General features: G+C 37.3%; 1 protein-coding gene across 3 annotated transcripts in view; it reads left to right on the top strand.

The window, feature by feature from the left end:
* The first annotated feature begins 3,697 nt into the window (after window positions 1-3,697).
* Window positions 3,698-22,541, top strand: part of NRDE2 (NRDE-2, necessary for RNA interference, domain containing) — a 33,109-nt gene continuing 14,265 nt past the window's right edge. The window contains exons 1-7 of one of the 3 annotated variants that reach the window (XM_059819543.1): window positions 3,698-3,779; window positions 11,269-11,377; window positions 13,397-13,624; window positions 15,712-15,861; window positions 17,354-17,816; window positions 18,019-18,421; window positions 22,079-22,212. In XM_059819543.1, the coding sequence (XP_059675526.1) occupies window positions 3,701-3,779; window positions 11,269-11,377; window positions 13,397-13,624; window positions 15,712-15,861; window positions 17,354-17,816; window positions 18,019-18,421; window positions 22,079-22,212 (1,566 nt within the window). In that variant the 5' untranslated portion in view covers window positions 3,698-3,700. Of the gene's footprint in view, window positions 3,780-10,097; window positions 10,141-11,268; window positions 11,378-13,396; window positions 13,625-15,711; window positions 15,862-17,353; window positions 17,817-18,018; window positions 18,422-22,078; window positions 22,213-22,541 lie in introns of those variants that run through there. The other 2 variants (XM_059819544.1, XM_059819545.1) reach the window with 2 other exon arrangements.

A 22,541-nucleotide genomic window follows, 5' to 3' on the forward strand; every position in this document is an offset into this window, starting at 1 on the left:
GCCTGGCCTTGGCCCATCCTTGTCCCCAGGGTGGTGCCCAATTCCAGGGCTGGGGCTGCCCCTAGTGCCCTGCTCCTGTCTGGGGAGCTCCCCCCAGGAGCTGCCAGCCCACACAGCACCCTCACAACAGGGTAGAGGGAGGAAATAAAATAGCTACGGGGAGGTTATCAGGCATCATGGAAGTCCCAAACACGCAGCTCCTGCAGGAGATCCTCTCTTCCACATTGTTCTCCTGGCGAGGCCGGTCTTGGGGCGGTGCTGACGTTACAGCCCAGCAGCAGTGTGTTGCACCTGGCAAGGCTGAAACTGGAGCTCTTGCACTTCTGCATGCCTAGCAGGTCTCAATAAAAAATTAGCCCTTAGCAAAATTACTCAGTAGATCTCAATACATCTGAGTAGCATTGGCATAGACAAAAGGATTTTGTAGCGGAAGAAACCTGAGAAGGGGCTGGGAAAATGTAGAGGAAGGCTGGAAACTTGGCATGCCATCAGAACAGGCACCTGTGTTACTGGAAACCTCATTGTGCGGCATAAGTCTCACTGCAGGGAGATGAAGCTATAGCACCCCCCCTTTTACATTTGCCCAGTTCCTCTCACTGTTGGAACATGCTAAATGTGTCCTATTAAAACCATGTATTTTCTTATTAGGGTAAGCTGCATAAGTGTTCTTACTATGATACAAGTGCATCAGTGCATCATCACGTGGTGCTGGCAGCACTCGGTACATCAGTGAGGTGTGAAAAGGCTGGTGGAGCACAGAGGGAGAAGCCGGCTAATCCATCCCATAGGGGTTGTTCAGGGGAGCCAAAGGCGGCGCATGTAAATACATCCAATTGTTGCTCTAGCTCTGTGGTCAGAATTAATTTCCTGTCCTCCCGAATGCGACCTCTGCTGTTACAGTCTTACAAAATTTTACAGTGTTTTAGGGATGCTTATTTCTTTAAATGAGTGCAATGTAGCCCTTACTCAAAATGGTTGCCTTTATTTCTGATGCTTTTATTCAAGGTACCCACTGTGTATGCTTTAATTTACACCGTTTGTAGTCCTGTACTGTAAGGCTCGTTCTGTAAGTTTTTGGATATGAGAACAAACCCTCCTTTGTAAAGAGGATGGTCTCTTGGTATCTTATAGAGAGATGAACCTGCTCCTAGCAGGAGCTCCTCGATGATCAGAGTGGAAAGAAGAACTAACTACAGGATTTACTATAGAGGAAGTAGAAAGTGTGGAGAAGGCACAGAAAATATGAAAGGTATGAGAGGCACGATATCACAGGCTGTAAAGTTAGGGTATGGAGAGCATGACGGAGCAAAACGTGAATGCCTGAGGCCAAGAACCAAAGTGGCCTGCTGTGTGGCCTTTCAGGCCCTGCTTCATGTGGCACCTGTTTCACAAAAGTCAGATTCACAAATATCTACTACAATTTTATTGTAATAAGGAAAATGTTACAAAAATGTTACATGATGAGAGGGGTTTTTTTGTCCCTAAATATAGTGTTATGATTTTTGTCAAAATATACAAAAGAATTCAAATCCCAAATCTACTGAAAACTATCTCTCTCACATCAGCTTAGGCAGTTCAGTACATTACTCACCGTAAGGCTTTCCAAAGAAAAATCCTTATCAAAGAAGAAAAAATCCTTAAAATGGATTATTAATAAAAAATATTAACTATACCAGACTTAAATAGGTAGATACAATGTAAAAAGCAGACCAGAGTTTTCGTAAGTAAGGAACTTGTTCCTCTAGTTCATTAGTTCGTTCCTTCTTGTTAACAAGGAACTCCTGTTGTATACAGCGGCTGTATTTTTGGCCGTACTGTGAAAGGCTTGATGGTTTACCGTTATTAGGATAGAACTGAAGAAACAATGCCGAGTGTTTCAGGTGAGTTTTATTCTAGACATCAAGAGGTGTTTTGGTCAGGTTCTTCACTAAACCCTAAGAAAACGCTTGGCTTAAGTGAGTTGAGGCAAACAATTTATTTGTAATAGTACTTTTTGCCTGTAAAGGCTTAGTAGAGTATTCATATAACATTATTAAAATGCATTTTGCAGAGTTTTAAGACAAAAGTTGCAAAATAAAACTTGTTAGACATTAGGCTAAATACATTGCAGAAAAATACATTTCATCAGAATGGGCACTGCTCACGCAGTAGGTCAAGGAAATGTCAACACAGAAGATTTTACTACATAGCCAATTTCTACTAATGATAAATAGGAACTACTTGTACAAATCAATGCAATAATCTAAAAGCAACGTTCATACAAGTTTAACTTTCACTTGTGATAATGGGAAATATTGCCTACGTTTATGTGGTAGTATTAAATATGGTGGGGTTTTTTTTTGATGTCACAGTAATACATGTATGGCAACAATAATAACACCCTATTTTAATTTATCACTCTCTTTATCCATAATTGGGGCTAATTTACAGAGACGCAGGACATAAATTTGTATTTAGGATTCTTATAAACTCTCTCTTTGGTCATTTGCTTTACTCTCAAAAAAAAAAAATCAGCTTGGTAAGTGTGAAGTGGTGTGTATAGGGAAGCTAATCCTAACATCAATATGCAATAGTTACCTATTTTCTTTTGCTACTCAGGAATGAGCTCTTAGGAGACATTGTAGCTCAGGAGAGGCCAAAAGCCAAACAGAATGATCAGAAGGTATTGGGAAAGGAGCAGAAAACAAACCAGTCATTATAATTCCATATAATCCCTAAACACCTATAGCTTAATCACTACATGAAATTCTGGTCATGCAGTAATGCTAGTGTAGGAGTTAGAAAAACTAAAGAAATTCAACAAGGAGAACATTATGGAGTGGCTTTAATATATGAAGAAAAAAAGCAGACTTTCCAGTCCAGAAAGGAGAATGCTGAAGTTAAGTATCTTAACAGCATATAAAATTTTGCAGAGAAAGTAAATAGGGATGCTTATTTTTCCTCACAATGCAAGAATCAGGCACTGGGCTTGAGGCAAGAAGGAAATAACTGTTTAGATAAGACGTAATTGGACTTGATGATCTTACAGGTCTTTTCCAACCTTAGTGATTCTGTAGTTAAAAAGTAGAACATCCTGCCCAAGAAGGCGCAAAGTTTGAAAGCATAAAAAATTATTTTTCCAGTTCCTTTATGGAGGGCAGGCTCATGGATGCTATTAAACATGACGGGAGACTCCCTGGTCAGGAGGCTTATAAAGGACTGACTGACTGCAGGAGGTTGTTCCTTCCCTAAGCCCTTCCTACCTGTGTTTGAGACAGGCTGTCTGGCTAGATGGGCCTTCATGCACACAGTGGATACTAACAGAAAGGAAGCACAGCTTATTACAACATTCTCCTTTACCCAGCTGAGCATTCCAGTCTCGAGGAGACGTTGCTCCCAGTGAACCCCATGATGGATGACGGGATGGTGGGGAAGGCTGGCTCTGAAAACCCCATCCCCTCCTCTTCCCCCAGCAGTTTCCTCCTCCAGTCCCCTTAGTGACGGCAACGGATTGCGCAAGACACGCGAAAGCCTGGGAAAGGCAGAACGCCCACAGCAGCCCTAGCACTGAACCCTTCTTCCCTCCACTGCCACCTGGCCCCGCCGCCATTTTGTGATGTCGGGCGGACGAACTACATCTCCCAGTACGCTCAGCGCCGCGGCGCCATCTTGCCGCGCCGCGGGGCAGTTCGGGCAGGTAGCAGTGGCGGTAAGCCGAGACATGGCCCTGTTTCCGGCTTTTGCCGGTGCCGCCGAGTCCGGGGAGCCCCCAGCCGGCAGCAGAGAGGGCTCCAGGAAAGGTAAAGTCCTGGGAGAACCCTCTTTCCCCCAACAGCTCTCCGCGGCCCGGCCCTCGGGAAGCCCTTCCGCTTCCACTCGCCTCCCCACGGAGCCTTCTGCACCGTGCCGGCCCTTCCGCGTACCCCGTCGGGCCTGCTCCGGCTGCCCGCCAGCCCGCCCGCCCTCCCACGGGGTAGCGCGGCCCGCCCGTGCGTGCCTGTGTTCCAGACCGGGCGCGCTCCGCCCCCGCCGTGGAGTTGCGGTGTGGGTGGTGCTGCCGCTGGGGCCCGGGACCCCGGCAGAGGTGGTCTGTGTCCAACACCGCTGGAGGCTTGGCAGCGCGGAAGAGGGCCTCGTCTGGGTGGCCAGCCCCGCCGCTGAGTGCGCTCAGTAAGCGGTTTCAGAGGGTGGTGTGCCCCTCAGCCCGGGCCCCTCCCTCATGTGCAGAGTACGAGCGTACGTATGGCGCGCACAGGCGTACTCTGCGCAAGGCATGTCGCAGCCGGTTTGAATAAAGTTGTCATACTTAACGAGTAAAGTTACTTTCCGTGAGGTAACTTTGGGGAGCACCCGAAGTAGGGTCATTCCCATAAAAACGGTGCTGGCTTCTCATTGGCGGGTTCTCAGGTGTGTTCAGATTTGCCTCCAGCTATCTGCTGGTAGGTGCTGGAGGCATGGCTGTAGAAATATACTCATCTCTGAAAAAATACGTGTATGTTAACTTTGTGGGTGTGTTGGAGCAGGTTTGCTTCATGCAGAAAAAGAGGATTTCTTTTTTTAATTTTTTCCCTCTAGCCTTGGATAACTCAAAAAGTGTTTTCTTATTTCCTTGCTTATTAAGCCAAATTTTAGTTGTAAAGGATATTTTTTGGAAGGTCATGAGTGAGGTTATGATTCAGTTTATAATTTTGACTGTCATGGTTGCTGTCTAGCAAGTTATACTTTTATTAAATGAGTAAAGAACCCTATCTGGTGTATTGCTAAACTCTGAAGTATGCACAACGTGTATTAATTCTACTGGGAGATGTTTTGAACTATGTTTGTTGCTTGCCAGCTTCCACCACCCTTGAGTCTGCCCATCCTCTAGACACCACAGCAAGGGGAAATGCCAAGATAATTGTTTACCTAGGTTAAATTTCTTGTATATTTGGTCCAGCCAGTGTGGTGAGTTTTTGAAGCTTTTAGCAATGCAGGCTGGGGTTAGTTTCTTGTTCTAACCAGTTCTGCATTACCCCCTGATGGCATTGCAGCTGTTGATACTCAGTCTGCCAGTACAGAGATGTTCTAGCCACATTCAGGAGCCTTTCTGGTAATGACACTTGGTGCAGGGAATAATGGATATAATAAGATCCCAAATTATAGCTTCTAGGAAGAGAAAAGTTGCTCTCCCAGGCAGAGGTACAGTGAAATTCTCTAGTAGTAAGACCTTGCTTATATTTTAAAATGCTAGGAATTTAGCCTTTGGGTTTGTTATGTGTAGTCTGTGTCACTGCAGACCACCTGTCTGGAAGATAAAATTACACAGAAAAAGATGTTAAGACTGAGTTTGGGATCTAGATTTCAGTTATTAGCACTGTTTATGAGTTACATTTTGGTCTACTGGTAGTTTTTTGCATGAGAATTATTGACAAAACTTTAAGGAACAAAATTTCTTTGTTTTATGTTTTAGCCAATATCGTACTTTGTTTTTAATGACAACATTTCAGTATAAGTTATAAAATTTAAGTATTAACTCAGAACTTCATTTATAGTGGCATATATTAAATTTCACACATTCAGCTTATGAGAATTTGAGAACTTGACGGGCGACTTTGGTATCTCTCTGATAGATGACTCTCCTTCCTCAGAGCTGATACAAAGCCAAAGTCCATCACAATACAGAGTTCACAGGGTATGTTGTATTTAACATGATACGCAAAACTGAGGTGTCTTTTGCAGTCATTTAGGTCTGCTTCATAGTTTTATTGTAAAAGTTGAGGTAATAATGTAAATATGCTGGCCATGTTTCATTCCTCCAACCACCTCTGTCTCATACTCTTACGAACCTTCCTAAACTACTTATATTTATAAGTGCTGCCTGAAATTTAAGTATTGCTGTACACTCTTCCTATTCCGCTAGATTGCTGAGTTGCAGCAACTTCTAGAGTGCAAAATAATTTTGTATATAGTTTCTTACAGTTGTGTTGTCAAACTTAACTAGTTTTTGGTAGAAGATAAATTACAAATGTATCAGTAGCCATACTGAACAGAGCAGTGGTAATAATCAACGCTACTCACATTAGTAAGCATTATGCACAGCATTATTTACAGTCTGAACTATTCTATAGGTAAGACGATGCAGCGATTTCTTGCTGAAAGCAGATTTTCAGGATTCTGAGAAGCAACAAAAGGCTTTGCATAACTCTTAAAAATTGTCTCTGTAGACACACGCTGTAAATTTTTAATTTTTTTTTCTTGGGAAGGTATAAAAAGAATGCCATTGGATTGTTTCTACTGTTGTGCTCATGAATGTGAATGGTAGAGTAGAACAATAACAAGTACATGCATATTATCACAAAATAAGTCTTTTATATCTTTTATTATTTATTTTCTTTAAGAACGTAAATCTGGTCTGTGCAAATTATAAACTTTTTAGACATCTGACAAGAAAAAATAGCAAAAAAAAATGAAAAGGTAGAGTTTTAAAGTTTGCAATGCATTTTGATGTTTTAAATGTTTGTATCCAGCTGATTCACTAGAGATTATTTACAAGGAGGTTTGGACTTGCATGTTGTGTAATGGAAAAAATTGTTCAGTTCTTTCCAGAGTATTAGGTCAGTTTGATTAAATTGTTCAGAAAATACTGTAGTTGGAGAATTCTAAACATTTCCCTGGTGTATCCACAGAGGCATATTGACTGTGCTACAGGGGTTAGTTCTTGCAGTATGATTCTTCCATGTTTTAAAAAAATGCAATTTTATCTCATCCGCTCAGGTAGAACAAAGCTACAGGCACAGTCAGGGAATTAATGTTTATGACTCCATTTCTCAAGGTGAGTTTTCCTTGGAGGCCCTAAACCAATAATTTAAAATATAAAAAACAAACTTACTCTGCTTGTGCTCACTGTTGTGATCATATTGCACCAAGTTAGTGAGTGACTTCACATCTGTAACAGATACTTTTAGGTAAAGTTAAGTCAAAATGACATCTTGGAAGTTTGTTTCTAGTAGTTAATAGAGATAACAGCCATTTTTTTGCTATATTTAATGCAAATTTTGTATGGAAATGGATCTCATGCAGGCTTGCTGTGTATCTCTCTGCCAGCCTACTTACTCAGTATCTCTTCCTCCTCGGGACTTTGAACCCTTTCAGTCAAATTTGTTGTGGTGGGAGAGAGAAATGGCAGAAGTAGAGGAAGTCTGTGAAGATCTACATTTGCTTAGAAAAGATAAATTTATATAAAGTGCCACTGCTGAGAGAGAAGCTGTAACGTGAATTGAACTGTTAGCAGGATAGATGGGCTTGGCAATGAGCATATGTACATTAGCCAACTAATAAACATCTTTGGAGATCACAATCTGACACAGCACAGGCTGCCTTTTGACCAGCCAGTAATTAAGGGATGTGGCAAAGTACTGTAGAAGGGTCTAGAGAACCCAGATAATTCCTGAAGCTGTGGCAGCGGTGGGGAGTGTAAAGGATGGAGGACACAACTCAGAAATCCAGGCTTCATCCTTTTGTGAACTGCAGGATTAATTTGCTGGGAGAAGGAGGGGGATGAAAATTTTGCCAACTCAGTCTTTTTATTTAAGAATGTGGTTCTGGTCTTAGAACAGCTATTTAAACAGAGAAATATAAAGATAACTGCTTTCCACTCTTCTGCCAGTTCAGGTGTAGCTTCTTTTGTTTAAAGTGTGTTTTGTGCCTCAGGGAAGTTTATATGGTTGGTCAGACCCATGTTTTATTGTGTCTTCTAAAACACCTGAAGCTTTACTGCTTGCTTTGTTTATTTTCTTCTCTGTTCATTTTGTCAATGTGATCAATAATGCCATCTTAAAAAGAAATGTGTCAGTTGCTTTCTATTTTTCAGTCTTTAAGACTGAAGCTCTTAGTGCTGCTAAGGATCTGTATCTCCATTTGGAAGTTATTTGGCACTGTAGTGCCATAATGCTCAAGATTATAAAATTTAGCATACTTGTATAAAAACATTTTTTCCTAGTTTGGGCTGGTCTGTATCTAAAGTGTTTACACTGATGAATAATATTAAAAAATGCATTATCTGCATTAATCTTTGGAGAACCAGATATTATGCTCTTGAAATCAATGAAAAGCCTGTTTTGATGCGTACAGCATTTTAAAACACCTTAAATCAAGATCTTAAAAGTTAGACATCTTAGACTTTTTTCCTAATGGTCTGAGTATTGTAAGTTTTGAATTTTGTCATCAACAACTCTGTATGACTGAAGGCAAATTATTGACATTCATTCTGCCTTCCAGCTTGCTTTTTAAAAAAACGTAACCCAGTGTTTTATTAAGTGTCATGAGTATCAGTGTTAATATATTTCAAGTGATTTTTGAACCATAATTCTTTATTCAAATCAATACAGAACTACCTTACAATACATTTATTTCTACCAAAAAATAATACTAGTAAATGATTTATTACACATTACAAAGGGACAATAATTTATTAAAAAGAAGAGAAACTCAAAGGCTACAGTGGATATCTTCGTGCCTGAAGTACGTCGTTGGAGATCTGGCCAAAGACAAATTAGATATGTTTTGTGTATCTTTGGAACAGATACAATAATTTTAAGGAGATCTGTCTCGCTAATAAGTTGCAGTTCTGTGCTGTTACGTGATACACTTTTACACCAGAGACTCTGCCAACCAGTAAGTTTTTCTGTTTTGTTAGGTGGATCTGGGTAATACAACGCAAATCAAAACAAAGATGGATTTTTTTTTTTTAAGGGAATTAAATGTCTCCTTTAATTCTGTAAATAAATAAAAGGCTTTATGTGCAGATTAGTTGCATATACTGAAATCTGGAGTGCTTTGGACCATTGTGCTCTCTCTGAATTTGTCTATGAGAAAAAACAGAGAAGGCCCTGTGGAAAAACATTGTAGGGTTGCAGTTTGCTGCTGTGTTCCTTTACACCCCATGTTCATTACCAAAATGAGCAGAAATAATTAAATATACGGAAGATAATAATTTTTAAAATCAATATCAGATTTAATAAATATACCTCAAAAATCTAGGTATAAAGTGGCACTTGGTATACTGTGTGACATATATTGACTTGCTAACTCCAATTTGTTTATGCACTTATCAGGTGTATGAATTTATTTAACTCCTGTGTGTTTTAAATATGCAATCGTTACAGAATTATCCATGAGAAACATTTTGGTATTTCATGGAAAATACTAAATACAATTCTTCTAAGAAGTGATTCTGACTTTAGGTTCATTGCTAATACATGTCTTACAGGATCAAAATAAGAAATTAACTTATTGTTGCATAACACTTTATTCCCCAGCAGGGGGTATAATTATTTTGATAGGCAAGTGAAGTGTTGCTTGAATATTCTCCAGCATAAATCTTTCTCCTTTAAGCTCCCCAAAGTTTTTGGAAGAATGCTTTGTGGTAGATTTACAGTTTTAGAATCATAGACGCATACTTAAAATGAAGGCATTTGTACCAGGGTGGATTAATTTAAATTAAATAGTAGATTTTTATCATATTTTGAATAGGCAAATAAGGTTTGAGGTTTTAAGGTTTCAATTTTTATTCTAATTTTACAGTAATATATCTTAAGTATTTTCCTGGAAGGGAAAAAAAAAATCTCATGTTGATTTGCAACAAAGTAGGGTAGTGTATTTGCCTTAGGTTTGGTGATTCTGATTGCCAGGCAGAAGGTTACAATAATACATGTATGTATTATACAGCTGAATTTTTATTTTTCAGTCTACATCCTATGTTTTGGTGAGCTGGGAAATGGTGCATGGCAGTATTTTACAGCGTATCTGTTGGGGTGCACGTGAGAAGTGTGTTTTGGTCCTGATAGTGCCATGAATTGTGGGTTCTCCTCTGCACAGAGATGGAGGTTCAAGATGAACCAGGGAAGGTGGCCCTTCCCATGGGACGTTTGGTAACAGGAGCAGTCTCTTGGGAAATGCGAACTGGAGCTTTGCTTGATTGTACGTACTTCTTGATGAGTTTAACTTAGCTTAACAAACTGCTTTGTAGCTTGCTCCATTTTAAATGCTTTTGTGGATAACAATTCAGGGATGAGAGATGGAAGAAAGAATTTTGGTATGAAGAGCTATTTCTGAAAGAAATACTTAAGGAGGAGAGATGTATGGCTTGGCAGACAATGAGTTCGTGCTACATAAGGATTAGGGGTCAGTGTAGTCAAAAGCACAAAGACAGGAGTGTGACAGGAAGAACACCAAGGCAAAAATGGTTGTAAATAGCATGGAGAACAGGCAGGGAGACCAAATTTGTTCCTTTTGTTGTTATCTCCTGTGGTCTGGCACTGGAGAGGCTGATGTTAAATTCTGTGCTTATGTGAAATAACATTTGCTGTTCAATATGTTAGAAAATGTCACATACTTAAAAGAATTTTAGAAATGAAATCTCTATGAAAATTGTTATAGATGTTTTAATATCAATAAAATTGTGGCAAAAAGTTCCCCCTTCACATCCTGTTGATATCTGATCTCATCTGATGACTGAAATGGCTGAGGTCTAGATGCAGAATACTTAATGCTGACTAATATATCAAAATTAGCATCAATTACCCTTTTTTCACACTATTTAAAAGTCTAATGATTTCAGTGGTTAGAGAACTGAGAATCCAGTGACACGTTTTGACCTTGTATAAAACACTTGAGTATTCTTATCAGTAATGGGTGTCCCTATCAATAAAATTGCATTAAAAATATTTTCCATACAGTGAGTAAAGTACATTTTTATATGTTTGCATAAGTTCTGTTGCATTCATTAACTACATATTTCAAGTAATTATGTCCTTCTGTAATTTTTTCGATTTTACTCTTTAAAGCCAAATATGTAAACATCTATATTATATATTTTACATAATAATTATAATATAAAATATATGACGATATAAGATCTTATATAATTATGCATATATAACATTTATACAATCTATAAATACATAAAGTTAGAAATTAATATTGGACAGATTTGGGTTTTTTAACATATATAGCAGTGTATAAAACATTGTCTGCTTTCAGTATGAACTTTAAAGTATTATTATATAGTGGGGTTTTTAAAGCTTCGACTGATGTCGGGGAGGATTCCAGCTCCTAAATATTTTACTTCGTTAAAACCTGGTGTTCTGCTAAATTGAAATTACATGGACTACCTTCCGATATGCTCAATTATTACACATGACTTAGTGACATTTGCTGCGAATTTAGCTGTCTGCTGACTAGGTTAACTCACAAGTTTAAAAAGCACAGTAAACTAATCTGTATTCATCTCACACCTTTCTTTACCTGCAGAATTGGACTGGCTTAGTAACCCAAGCTTCTCTACGGAAGATGCACTGTTACTGCATCAGCGCACTACAGAAGTTACAAATCTCATCCCTGAAAAATCACCACTAATAAGGTAAAGTATCTTCAGTATCTTTTAAAATAGCCTCTTTCTTATGTCCTGCTTCTCTTTTGTTCTGTGAGACCAAAATCAGGAGGTTTTAGGGCTGCTTTTCATTCCACTGTTCAGTATTGAAAAACGCCTGAACTGAGTCATATATAAAAGTATGAATAATGCTTCCACGTCCTTTAACTTAAAATAATGAGAAATTAAACTTACGCAATTACATTCCCATTTTCTTTTTCTCACAGCTGGATTTAAATCATTGTTATTTCAGAATGGAAAGGGAACTGAGTGATCATGATTCTTCATTAGCTTTTGAATATCCTAAGTGACCCTTGAAATAATGTAAAGATTAAGTATCATCTTTCTGATCTCTCTGTGGAAACCAGTTTCACAGTCAAGTTCTTTTACTTTTTAAAAACTAGTTGAAGATGTGAATTAATGAAATATTACATGTATCAAGTTGTGCGCCTGTGTAGAACATGCTGATCACTGAAGTGGGTGATTATATTTTTTTACAAAAATGAGCTTTAAGCAGCCATGTTTGCTGAAGAACTAGTTTTTTAATACCTTCACTAGAATAGTTGCTATACTTGGCATATCTACACTATAACTAACACTCTAATTATTAATGGAATCAAGTTGAAGTTGCCAAGTTCAAAAAGCTAGTCACTTTTAATTTGATACAAGCTCCTGTGTTTATGACTGTTAGTGGTCATGATAGAGAATGTCTTTATAATAACAATAGCAGCTGAATATACCTTTTTATATACTTACTCTTACAGTTACACGTGTTGTGTGATTGAAATGCAATCACTGTTCTGTTTATCAGTCATATATTCTGCTTATATTTCTTCAAATCTTTTCAGGACTTCAATGTTACAAAACTAAGGAATTTACAAATTACCATTCAGATAGAATGACATAGTAAACCCGCCATATTTATTAATGTTTGAAAAAGAATGTCAAAAAACAGTGTACTAAGAAATGTTTGATCTTTCTGCCTATTGCTAGGGTACATTCTCAGTTCAATAAAAACTAATTACTCCAGCATAGTTGGTGGTTTTTTGGTTTGTTTTTTGGTTTTGGGGAGTGTGTGTGCGTGTTTGTTTTAAAGGCCTGCTAATGGTTCTCCCATAGCTTCTTTTGTCTTAGTGCCCTTAAATAAATTGTGTAAGATTATTTTCTGAGGTGTCTTGCTTCTGGTACACTGCGTTTTCTTTTATTGACGCATTAGGAATACTGAGACTTGTCATTCCTTTCTTTTATTGAAAGATTCCAGAAAAACTGTTTAAAAAGAGCTTCTGCTTTAATTAAGGGTTAGTGAAGACCTCCATTATTTCAGTTGATCATTAAGTATGGGAGTGTATGTAGTATGTACAATCATATACGTGTGTTCTGTCGAAACTATCTCTCCCTTGCGTGATCTCTCAGTGAGGCAGTTGTTTGTTGCATGTAGTGTTTGTTACTACATTACATTATATGACAGCATTGATTTAGTAGTCTTCAAAAATTGTTCTTTGAGAGGTAAGATTTGAATTTCTAATCTGGAAGTGATTTTAAAAGTATTTTTTTGATATTCCTTATGTAAATCATAAAGAAACAAGGAAAAAAAGTGCAGGCTTTTGCAGGTCACCCTGAAAGATTTCTCATGCTTTTAGCTTGACCTGAGTTGTCTTAGCAAAGTTAGGAAATCTTGTCAGTTCAGTCATCTTTAATTTAGCAATGATAACAAATGGATATTTATACAGGTCACACATCAGAATGCCTTTGACAATTAAAACTTTAAGACTGGTTGTCAGTAATTCCAGCAGCTGAAAAAATAAAGATAGTTTTTATTTAATGCAAATTTGTATCACTTCTATTGTATGTGTTTCTGCTAACTTTATTCTCCAAAAATACAGGAAGAATAAAGGTGAAGGGTAAAATGATTCTGAATTTTCTTATGGTGATATTTCTTTACAGTTTTACTACTTAGATATGCAGGTGTATACAGATATATATATACACACACACATACTTGTTTTCAAGCAGGACTACTTCAAGATCAGAGTTATCAGGGGAAAGTGATACAGATAAGAGTCTGAAACAGTCAAGTAAGAAAAGGAAAAAGAAAAAAAAAAAGCATCATCACTATAAGAAGACAAAAAAGAAAACCAAAGGGGACTCCAGTAGCAGTGAATCTGACCTGGACACTAAGCACATCAAGGACAAAGCCACAAGAAGTGGCAGAAATCACAAAGAAGCAGCAGCAGCAAAGTATGTATTTATTAATACTATGGAAGATGTAAATTCATTGTGTTCTTGTACTTGTTTCTTCAACTTTATGAATTACACAGCTTGCAGTGGCAAGAATTTATGACTAAACCTGCATTCAAAGTAATGAAAATAGAATTAGAAACACTTGTTTAATCACATCTGAAAAACTGTGACTAAAACATGGTTCTGCAGAACAAAGCATGGTATGGCGGTACCAAAATGTATTTTTAAAAACATGAGAGAGTTATGTTGAGTTTTTGTAAGCATCTTGTTTCCTTTCATGGAGCTTTGATTTACTGGAAGAGTTCAGAGAGGGATTGCATTAAATGTTATTCTTAATTAGTGCAAAAGTCTTAGCATACAGCTGTGTTTGCCTTGTGATATAACTTCCTTCTCACTTAATTAACATTTCCTTTTTTTTATAGTAAGACAAAGTTTGTTGTACAATTTAACATTTCTTTTATGTCCAGCCATTTATTGCTCTATGCTGTGTGCTTCGTACTTCTTGCTCATATTACATCTAGATGAGTATTTGAACAATTTAAATTGTTTTGCTAGATCTTTTTTGTTAATTCCAGGAGCTCTAAAGTACTGTGTAATTAGTGAAGATGTCATTTTTATATGGAACAAGAAAATAGGTGTCTGGTGACTACCATGATCTTTGAGCAGTAAAAGAGGTTCTGTGAACACACTGAGTATTCAGGTTTGGCATACCTAGCTGGGCTTTTCTCAGTCTGTTGGTCTTTGATCATTTTATTCAAAGTGGCCCAATCTAACTGACTGTGTAAGTCACCTTTCCCTGTTTCTCATTGAGTTTGCTAGTTTGAGCAGCCATTTTGCCTCTCTTTGATTCCCTAGTTCCTGTTTTTTCTTTAGCACCAGCAGCTCTGGCTCTAATTCACAGCGCTGCAGCTGCTCCTGAGACAGACAGAGTGAGGATTTGGTGAGATTGAGGAATTGCTGTTACAGCTGGGTGTAGTCCAGGCAGTTCTTGACTTTCCCCCAATTTACTACTTTTCCCAAGGCAGATTTACCAGGAGCTGAGAGCATAGGCTCGTGGGCATGTGTCTATGCCAAGGGCTCTTAACATTGATTCCCTGTAGAAGAATAGCAGCAGTACCAGAGGAGTTGTCTGCTGCCTCTAGCCACCCTCATCACATCCTGTATGAAGACTGTTGTTGGCTTGTGGTGGCGAAGGCTTACTTGGCTGTGAGGAAGGACAGTAAAAATCATTGGGATGCTAAGATCATTCTGCTCTGCCCAGTAACTTTGGTCTTTGCTGGAAGGGTGTCTGGGCTGGATGGAATGGACTACGTGCTGAACCTGGTTCATGAACTGTTTGCTAGACTGGGCCAACCAGCCAGTGCTTTGCCCAAATGAAAGGGATGAAGTTCTTTCGGAGTGTCTATTCTCACTTCTTTATATAAATTGTTGATACTGAGAGAATACTGAGTTTTCAGGAGACCGTTTTTGAAACCTGAACCACAAAATTGCTCTAAATACAATAAGTCTTGTGCAATTTTAGAAAGCTTCTCAAGACTATAAAACTCATTTACTAAGTTACATCTTTGTAACATGAATTCAGATTGGAAGTTCAGTTCGGAGGCAGGTGGCAATTTCCACTTAAGTCCATTTGTACAACTGTAATCCATAAAGCACTTTGCATGCTTTTATCAAATGCATGGGTATAATTGCAGCTAATCAATATAATCCTCTTACAGACTATCCTCTTTTAGTAAAATGTTACAATTAAGAAAGACAAAACTAAATTTTAATAGTAGTACTATATGGCTCTTAGATTATAGTTTACCAAGCAGTTACTTGGTTAAATCTGGTTATGACCTTTCATAATTCTAAATGCAATTTTTGGAAGTGTGAGGAGTGTTTTTGTTTTGTTTTGATGGTCTTATTAGTGTATTTCTAGTTGTTTCTTTCCCAGTGTGTGACTGACATTGCAGGGGTGGATCATTTACCATGACTTTGAGTAAATTAAATTATTATAAACTACAGAAATGCTATGTTTCATGGGTTTTGTAAATGCTAAATATATTCACCAATGTTTAGAATATACTTCTCCTTTTCTTCAGTCTAGATAAGAAAACATCAAATCTTACCAGCAATCGCTTTGTTTGGCTTGATGATATTGAGGCTTTCACAGCAGAAACCTTCAGAATAGACAAGAAACCAGACCCTGCAAACTGGGCCTACAAATCCCTGTATCGAGGAGACATAGCAAGGTACAATATGTTGTTTTCTGCTGGCATTCAAACTATCACACAGTCACTATCTCAAGATTCATTAACTTGAGTCTAGCTGTGAAATTTTTATGTAGAAGATGAGAAAATAAGGTAGCTGAATGGTTTATTTCAAAATTTCACTTTGCATTGGGCAGAACGATTTTAAAAGGCAAAAGATGCCATGAAATAATGGGAATAAAGTGCATGATTTTCATTTTTTCTAAAATCATTCCATGTGTAGTAGACTGCAAGCATGTGAGCTTGTAGAACTGCCACCTGGAGGTGGCAGCATGGGGCAGATAAAAAAGCATGGTTTTGAGGTCAGAAATCCCAGGTTCTGTTATAGATCGTCTTTGGGTGACTGCCCCTTTTGATCTCTGTTGTTCTGATTCTGTGTCTGGAAGGGAAATGAAGGTACTGATTATTTCATACTAGATTGGGCAAGAGGTTTACTTACTGGCATAGTTTGATATCCTTGTAAGAAATAGGTACAGATACTTTCTTAGCAAACAGTTTCTGTGTTAGATCACTCAGACATTGTGCTAAAGGGTATCTGTCTTATGCGTTGCTACATTTCAAATGACTATAGATGAAATTGCATATTCGACATCCTTAGTGGGTTACTGGTACTACGATGACTCTTCAGAACATTTCCCCGCATTAATGGAGAAGTCCGTCCAAAGGAGCCTATACTGGGCTCGTGCATTATGTATGTACACTTACTTCTTGATGTTTGCAAGGAAAATTGTTTACTATATGTAAAAAGTAATTATATGTGGAGGAGGGAGGATTTATGGGTTTTATTTTTGTAGTGTATATACCTTTGCAGTAAAATTGCGTGGTTACAATCCATTTCAATTTTCTGCCACCTTTGGATTATCAGCTATTGTTTGAGATTAAAAGTGTTGTTTTAGCATTGCACGTCACTATGCCTGCTACTGAAATGACATTCTTGATAATATTTTAAGATGGTATTTTCCTTTCTCAATCCATAGGATTATTGTGGCCTTTATGAACCTGGTCTCTCTTTCCTCTCCAGTCCCCCGCCAACTTCTTGGCACATAAAATGGATAGAGGCTTAGGGATATAGAAAGATATTACCGGACTGAACTACTGGTGTCTGATTTTTTTCAGTTTAAAATAATCTAATCTAAATAGCCTTAAATAATGCTGTTTTGTCCTTTCTCCAGGTTTGTCTGCCTGGCTTAAAAGGATAGGAAGAAAAAAAAAATTCTTCTGCTGAGTATGACAGATATTGTTGAACAGGTGAAGCTTAGTATGATAATAAAAGTTGTGATGGCACTGAAAAAATACATGAATTGAAGTCTTAAATATGGAGAAAGTTACCAAGTTCTTACATTTTTGAAGGTCTATGCATACATTATTTGGGTCAATTTGAATTAAAGTATTTCCTCTATGCTTTCTTCCAAAAAGGAGGTGTCTTTTCTAACGTATATTGTAGAAGATGTTTAATTGTATTTTTCCTTCTAAGATACAAAAGGAGAGGACAGTCCTGTCTTGGCATAGATGCAAAGAAACAGTGTATAACTTGGGACAGTTCTGCATCAGAAAGGAAGCCATTACAGAGGCGACCTGACCGCTACTTCACAAAGAACAATGTGAAGGTGCTGAACACAGATGGGATTCCTGTTTGCAATAGAAGTTCTCCATCTGACCCAACGGCTTTTATACCAGTTTTCCAAATGGAAACTGATGAACCTTCGGACACAACGGAGGTAAATCCTCTTGGGATTTATGATCCATCAACTACAGTGTGGCTACAAGGAGAAGAGTGCAAGAGTGCAGACCATGAGCCTGTAAATAGGCAGCAAACAATTCAAGAGCCTGGGATAAATGTTAACTCCATTCTAATGACAAAAGTGGAAGAACATAACAAGAAAGTCAGAGAAAACCCAAGAGATATTAATGCTTGGATGGAATTTGTTTCTTTTCAGGTAAGTGTTCTGACAGACCTGGTTGATTATTATAAGTAATAAATATATGAACGTTATATTGTAGTATCATTTGTTTAGGACTGTATATCTTCTGTTGGTGAAGAATGAGCTGTTAATTCATCTTCACAAATGTCAGCATTCTTCTTGTGATTCTAGTGATGATTCTTCCTAATGTTGTAATGATTTTTCTTTTTGTTACAAGGATGAATTAATGAGAGGACCTAGCCCTTATGCCAGTAAAGGAGAGCAGGAAGTAAGAAGAAAATCACTGAAGTTAATCTTAGAAAAGAAACTGGCTATTTTAGAGAGGGCAATTGAAAGCAATCCAAGTAATGTTGATCTGAAACTCGCCAGGCTGAAGCTTTGCACGGAATTCTGGGAACCACCAGCTTTGATTAAAGAATGGCAGAAGCTAATTTTCTTACATCCCAATAATCCGGAGCTGTGGAGGAAATATCTCCTGTTCTGTCAAAGTCAGTTCACTACCTTTTCTGTTTCAAAGATCAATAGTCTCTATGGAAAATGTTTGACTACATTGGCAGCTGTACAGGATGGCAGCATGGTATCACATCCTTTACTGCCTGGCACAGAAGCAGCTATGCTAGGTAAGGTTCATTCTATTTCATGTTGTGATCGGAATGGTCTTCACAGGAGTTAGCTACGTTCTCTTTAAGAATAGACTTTCGTATGTATTACAGGAAGTTTTTATTCTCTTCAAAATGCCTGGCATCCTGATTTCTTAGCTGAGAATTAAAGCAGATATTGCAACCAAATATGGGTATAGCAGATGCTTTTCTTCCCCAGGAGAGTTTGTGATATAATGTCCAGTAAAGTCTAATGTGCTGAGCAGTTTACAGTACAAATGTCAAGGCTGGAGAATTGCAGGCAACAGCAGAGAGATGTACTTTTATCTTTGAAAAATATTTATTAAAAAAAAAAAAAGGTTGGCTTGTGAAAGAAACAATTACCTCTTGTCTGAAAGTTCTGTAGTTAATTACTTCAATCCAGAAAAGAGAAGGGATATGGGAAGTCTGATGTGAAATTTTCTTGAGCATCCCAGTTCATAGATGGAGAATTCTGAACTGTAATACCATGTGATCATGCCTTTTGTATTTATTGTATGCATATATCTACCATTTCTAATTTATTATATATTTATCCCTTGAAGGAAAATCAGTCAGATGATTAGGACACTGGACTGGATCCAGGGAAGAAATGCGTTCATGCTCAGTTCTGGCATGGGCTTTAAATTTATTTGGAGCGAAATGACTTAACCTATCCCATTTCAATTTTGCTTCTCTGGCTTGGGGGGTCATTGTGATTATTAATCTATGAATACACTGAGGAAGCGGAAATATTAGTATCACCATTAATATGTTTGGGGTTTTCTTCCCTTTTAAAATTTGCTTTTAATCTAGAGGAGACTATTATGAAGCAGTCCATATTTCCTCATGTGTGGCATAATCCAAGGAACCTGTGTTTTTATCCAAGTCCTGTAACTGCTGTTTGAGCAATGATGCTATCTGTTACACAATATCCAGTCCGGAATTATGGATTGAGATGCTGGGTTACAACTTAGTTTCAGGTGTTCAGATCTCTTATGGTCTTTGGTCGATTCATCTTGGATCAAACACTGGAAAAAGTGCTGTAAAAGAAAAATCCTGTGCTGGCAGGTGGATATTGTACTGCCTGACAGCTTCTGATTGTTTCTTCTGTCTCTGATTTCCAACACTTCAGTCACTTTGTACACTAACCACAATGAATGATTCTCAGGACAAATGTTTTATTTAGCATCTGTTTTATCAAACAGGAAGGTTTTTCTTTCATTTTGTTTCCCTGCACAGAATATATTTGACTCATTAAATACTGTTTGTATGAGAAATTTGGTTTTTTTTAATGGAGTTCCTTTAACTAATTAACTATGTTAGATTGATTGACATTTTTGAAAATACTTGTTTGCTGGCAATATCTATAGATGGGTTAAAATGAAAATTAACTTAATTCTATTTGTGTTTCTGTTCCACTCATAATGTCTTCTTGTTCTGTATTAAGACTATAGTGACTTGTTTATTAACACTGTTGAGGCTTTTAGGTTTGGTGGGGGGTATTTTTCCCGCTTTGGAATTCAAGTGATAGGAGTGGAGAAATTTCCAGTAGGAAGACTTGATCTGAAATTTTTTTTTAGTGACTCAACTGTCTAATTCTTGGGCTGAATTCAAACTGTCAGCATACTTATTAGGAAAATTACCAAATTGTTCGTTAAGATAAATATACAAAGAGTTTCACAAATTAATTATGAGGTGAGTAGCAGTGTAGATGTATGGTAGGCTTGTATCTTCAACCTTTCACCTTTACTAATGACAAAGAGCTAATTTTAAATAGTGGTGGACTATGCCATCTAGTGTTCAATTCAGTACGCAGTACTATCTGCTTGGAAATAGGGGAGTGTTTTTTTAGAACATGACATTTAAGAAAGCAAGTAAAAATTAATTTAAAATTATAGATCAGTTTTTGTTTAAATTTTGAGATAACAATTCATAATATTTTAAATTTACTAAGAACTGTTAATATAAAGCAGATGAAGATAAGCATTCTCAATTTTTGCTGTGGAAAGAGAGCCCTATTTTTCAAATTATACCTACTGGCTGGGGAGAAACATCCTTATCTTTTAGGTCAGTTCATCTGCAGAAGTGTCTTAGCATCATGGACTGAATTAAGTACGCTTTCATGCTGGTTTCAGCTTTTACCACAAAGAAAATTATGATCTTTGCATTTCTTCAAATATATATTTCTTTTTTATCATGCAGAAAAACTTATGCTATAATATATTTTTGGCTCCAGTTTGGCAGCAAGTCCTGATGAGATATTCTCTATATTTAGACTATTTTAATCAAAGTTCATCTCTTTGAAGCTGAGAAACTAGAAAAGGACAACTTTTTCAGTGTCAGTTGGACACAGTGCCTGAATTGGTTAAAATAGTTTGGAAGATTCTATTATATACTTAAACATACTTTTTGTTGTTTAGATATCTTCAGAAATCTCAGAGTCTTTGTTATCAGAAGCAATCATTGACTTTGCAGGAAAATTGGATGAAATGCCTAGTTTGTATATTTTGGCTGAATTAAAATTTTTATGTGCACACACCTGATGTAAATCTGAATACAGGTAAAAGGAGTAAATAATTTCCCACTTCTTAGTATTAAAAAATAAGATGATCATTATAAGCAATTGATGCTAACCTATGTTGTTACATGTGTCTATCTAGACACTTAAATATTTTGATTGTTTAAAACCCTTCAAAGCCAATACATTTAGTGAAGAAACAATACCTTTTAAGAACTGTTTTCAAAACTATCAATGAATTATTTAAGTCTTGATTTATGGGTTTGGGGTTTTTTTGCAAGCCAATTCAGATTATGATTTAAAGCAATTTGGTTTTTGAACAGCCACTGTTTTGTTAAGACTTGAGTGTAATTTGGAGTGATGGAATATCTCTGAAATGTCCTTGAACTACTTAGTAATAGAGGTGTTTATAATACCTGTTATTTCCCCAGTTCTTTCATTTAAGACTCTCATTGCAAATATATGAATGGAAAAACTGGGGCTTTGCTTCCCTTTTTAAGCTGAGACTTGAGGCTCAGTGTGTAGTAGGGATATGGTAGTGATTACAGAAAAAATTTCTTGAAGAGCAAGGGATATGACTCTTCTCTACTTTCAAGCAGTAATACTTTGACCAAAAGATCAGACTTCTCTTAACTGAGTTCTTATGTAAAGGAAAAGAAAATGGGAATGACAGTTGGAATGAAAATGGTGTATTGCCAACATATTACCAATATAACTATCTCATGAAAAAAATGAGGTAAAAAGGATTTTTGTTGTAATCACCTACTGTGTGAATTGTAATAATGCCCAGCATCTTCAAAGAGGGCTATGACCCACTCTGACAGATGTTGGATAAACTGAAGTTGGGACCATTGCGTATAACTTTTATTCATCAACAAGTACAGTGCACGTATGGCGTGAATAAAAAGTAATCTCTGTGGCATATTTAAAGTGGGAGATCTTAAAATTAATTAAACTACAACAATCTTGACATGCATTTATGCTAGTTACTCCTTGTGTGTTGGATTTTGATACTGTTTCAAAACAATTATGCTCTACAGCACTTCATGTACGTGTTTTGTATATTTGTGGGCTGTAATAAAATACTTTGCAACAAAATCTATTTGAAATACTAAAATGTTATCATCTTTACTTTACAGCTATATTTATTCAGCAGTGCCACTTTCTGAGGCAGGCTGGCCATTCTGAGAAAGCAGTGTCTTTGTTTCAGGCTCTGATTGACTTCACCTTCTTTAAACCTGACAGTGTAAAAGATCTGCCAACAAGGGGACAGGTATCAATCTCCATTTAAATGGGTGTATGTCGTTGTGCATTACAGAGAATGCTGTAACAGAAAAATGTTGATGAATTTTTAAGCACATAGGGAAATCTTTTGAATCACAACTTAGTTTGTGGTTCTTCAAGGTGATGCTTGCATTGGAAAAATGCTTGTGGGTCTTCTACTGTATATAGTAGAAGTGTGATAAGCAGTCATTTCTCGTCTTCTTTTTTACTAATTAAAGATGGGAAAAAATTAGTTGGCTGACCAGTGTCTGTGTCTAGCACTTCCCCTGCTTCTTTTCCTCAAAACTGCTGTTGTTTTGTTACTGTTGATGGAGAAAG

This window comes from Gavia stellata, chromosome 7 (genome assembly GCF_030936135.1).
Source record: "Gavia stellata isolate bGavSte3 chromosome 7, bGavSte3.hap2, whole genome shotgun sequence".
In the NCBI taxonomy this organism is placed as follows: Eukaryota; Metazoa; Chordata; class Aves; order Gaviiformes; family Gaviidae; genus Gavia; species Gavia stellata.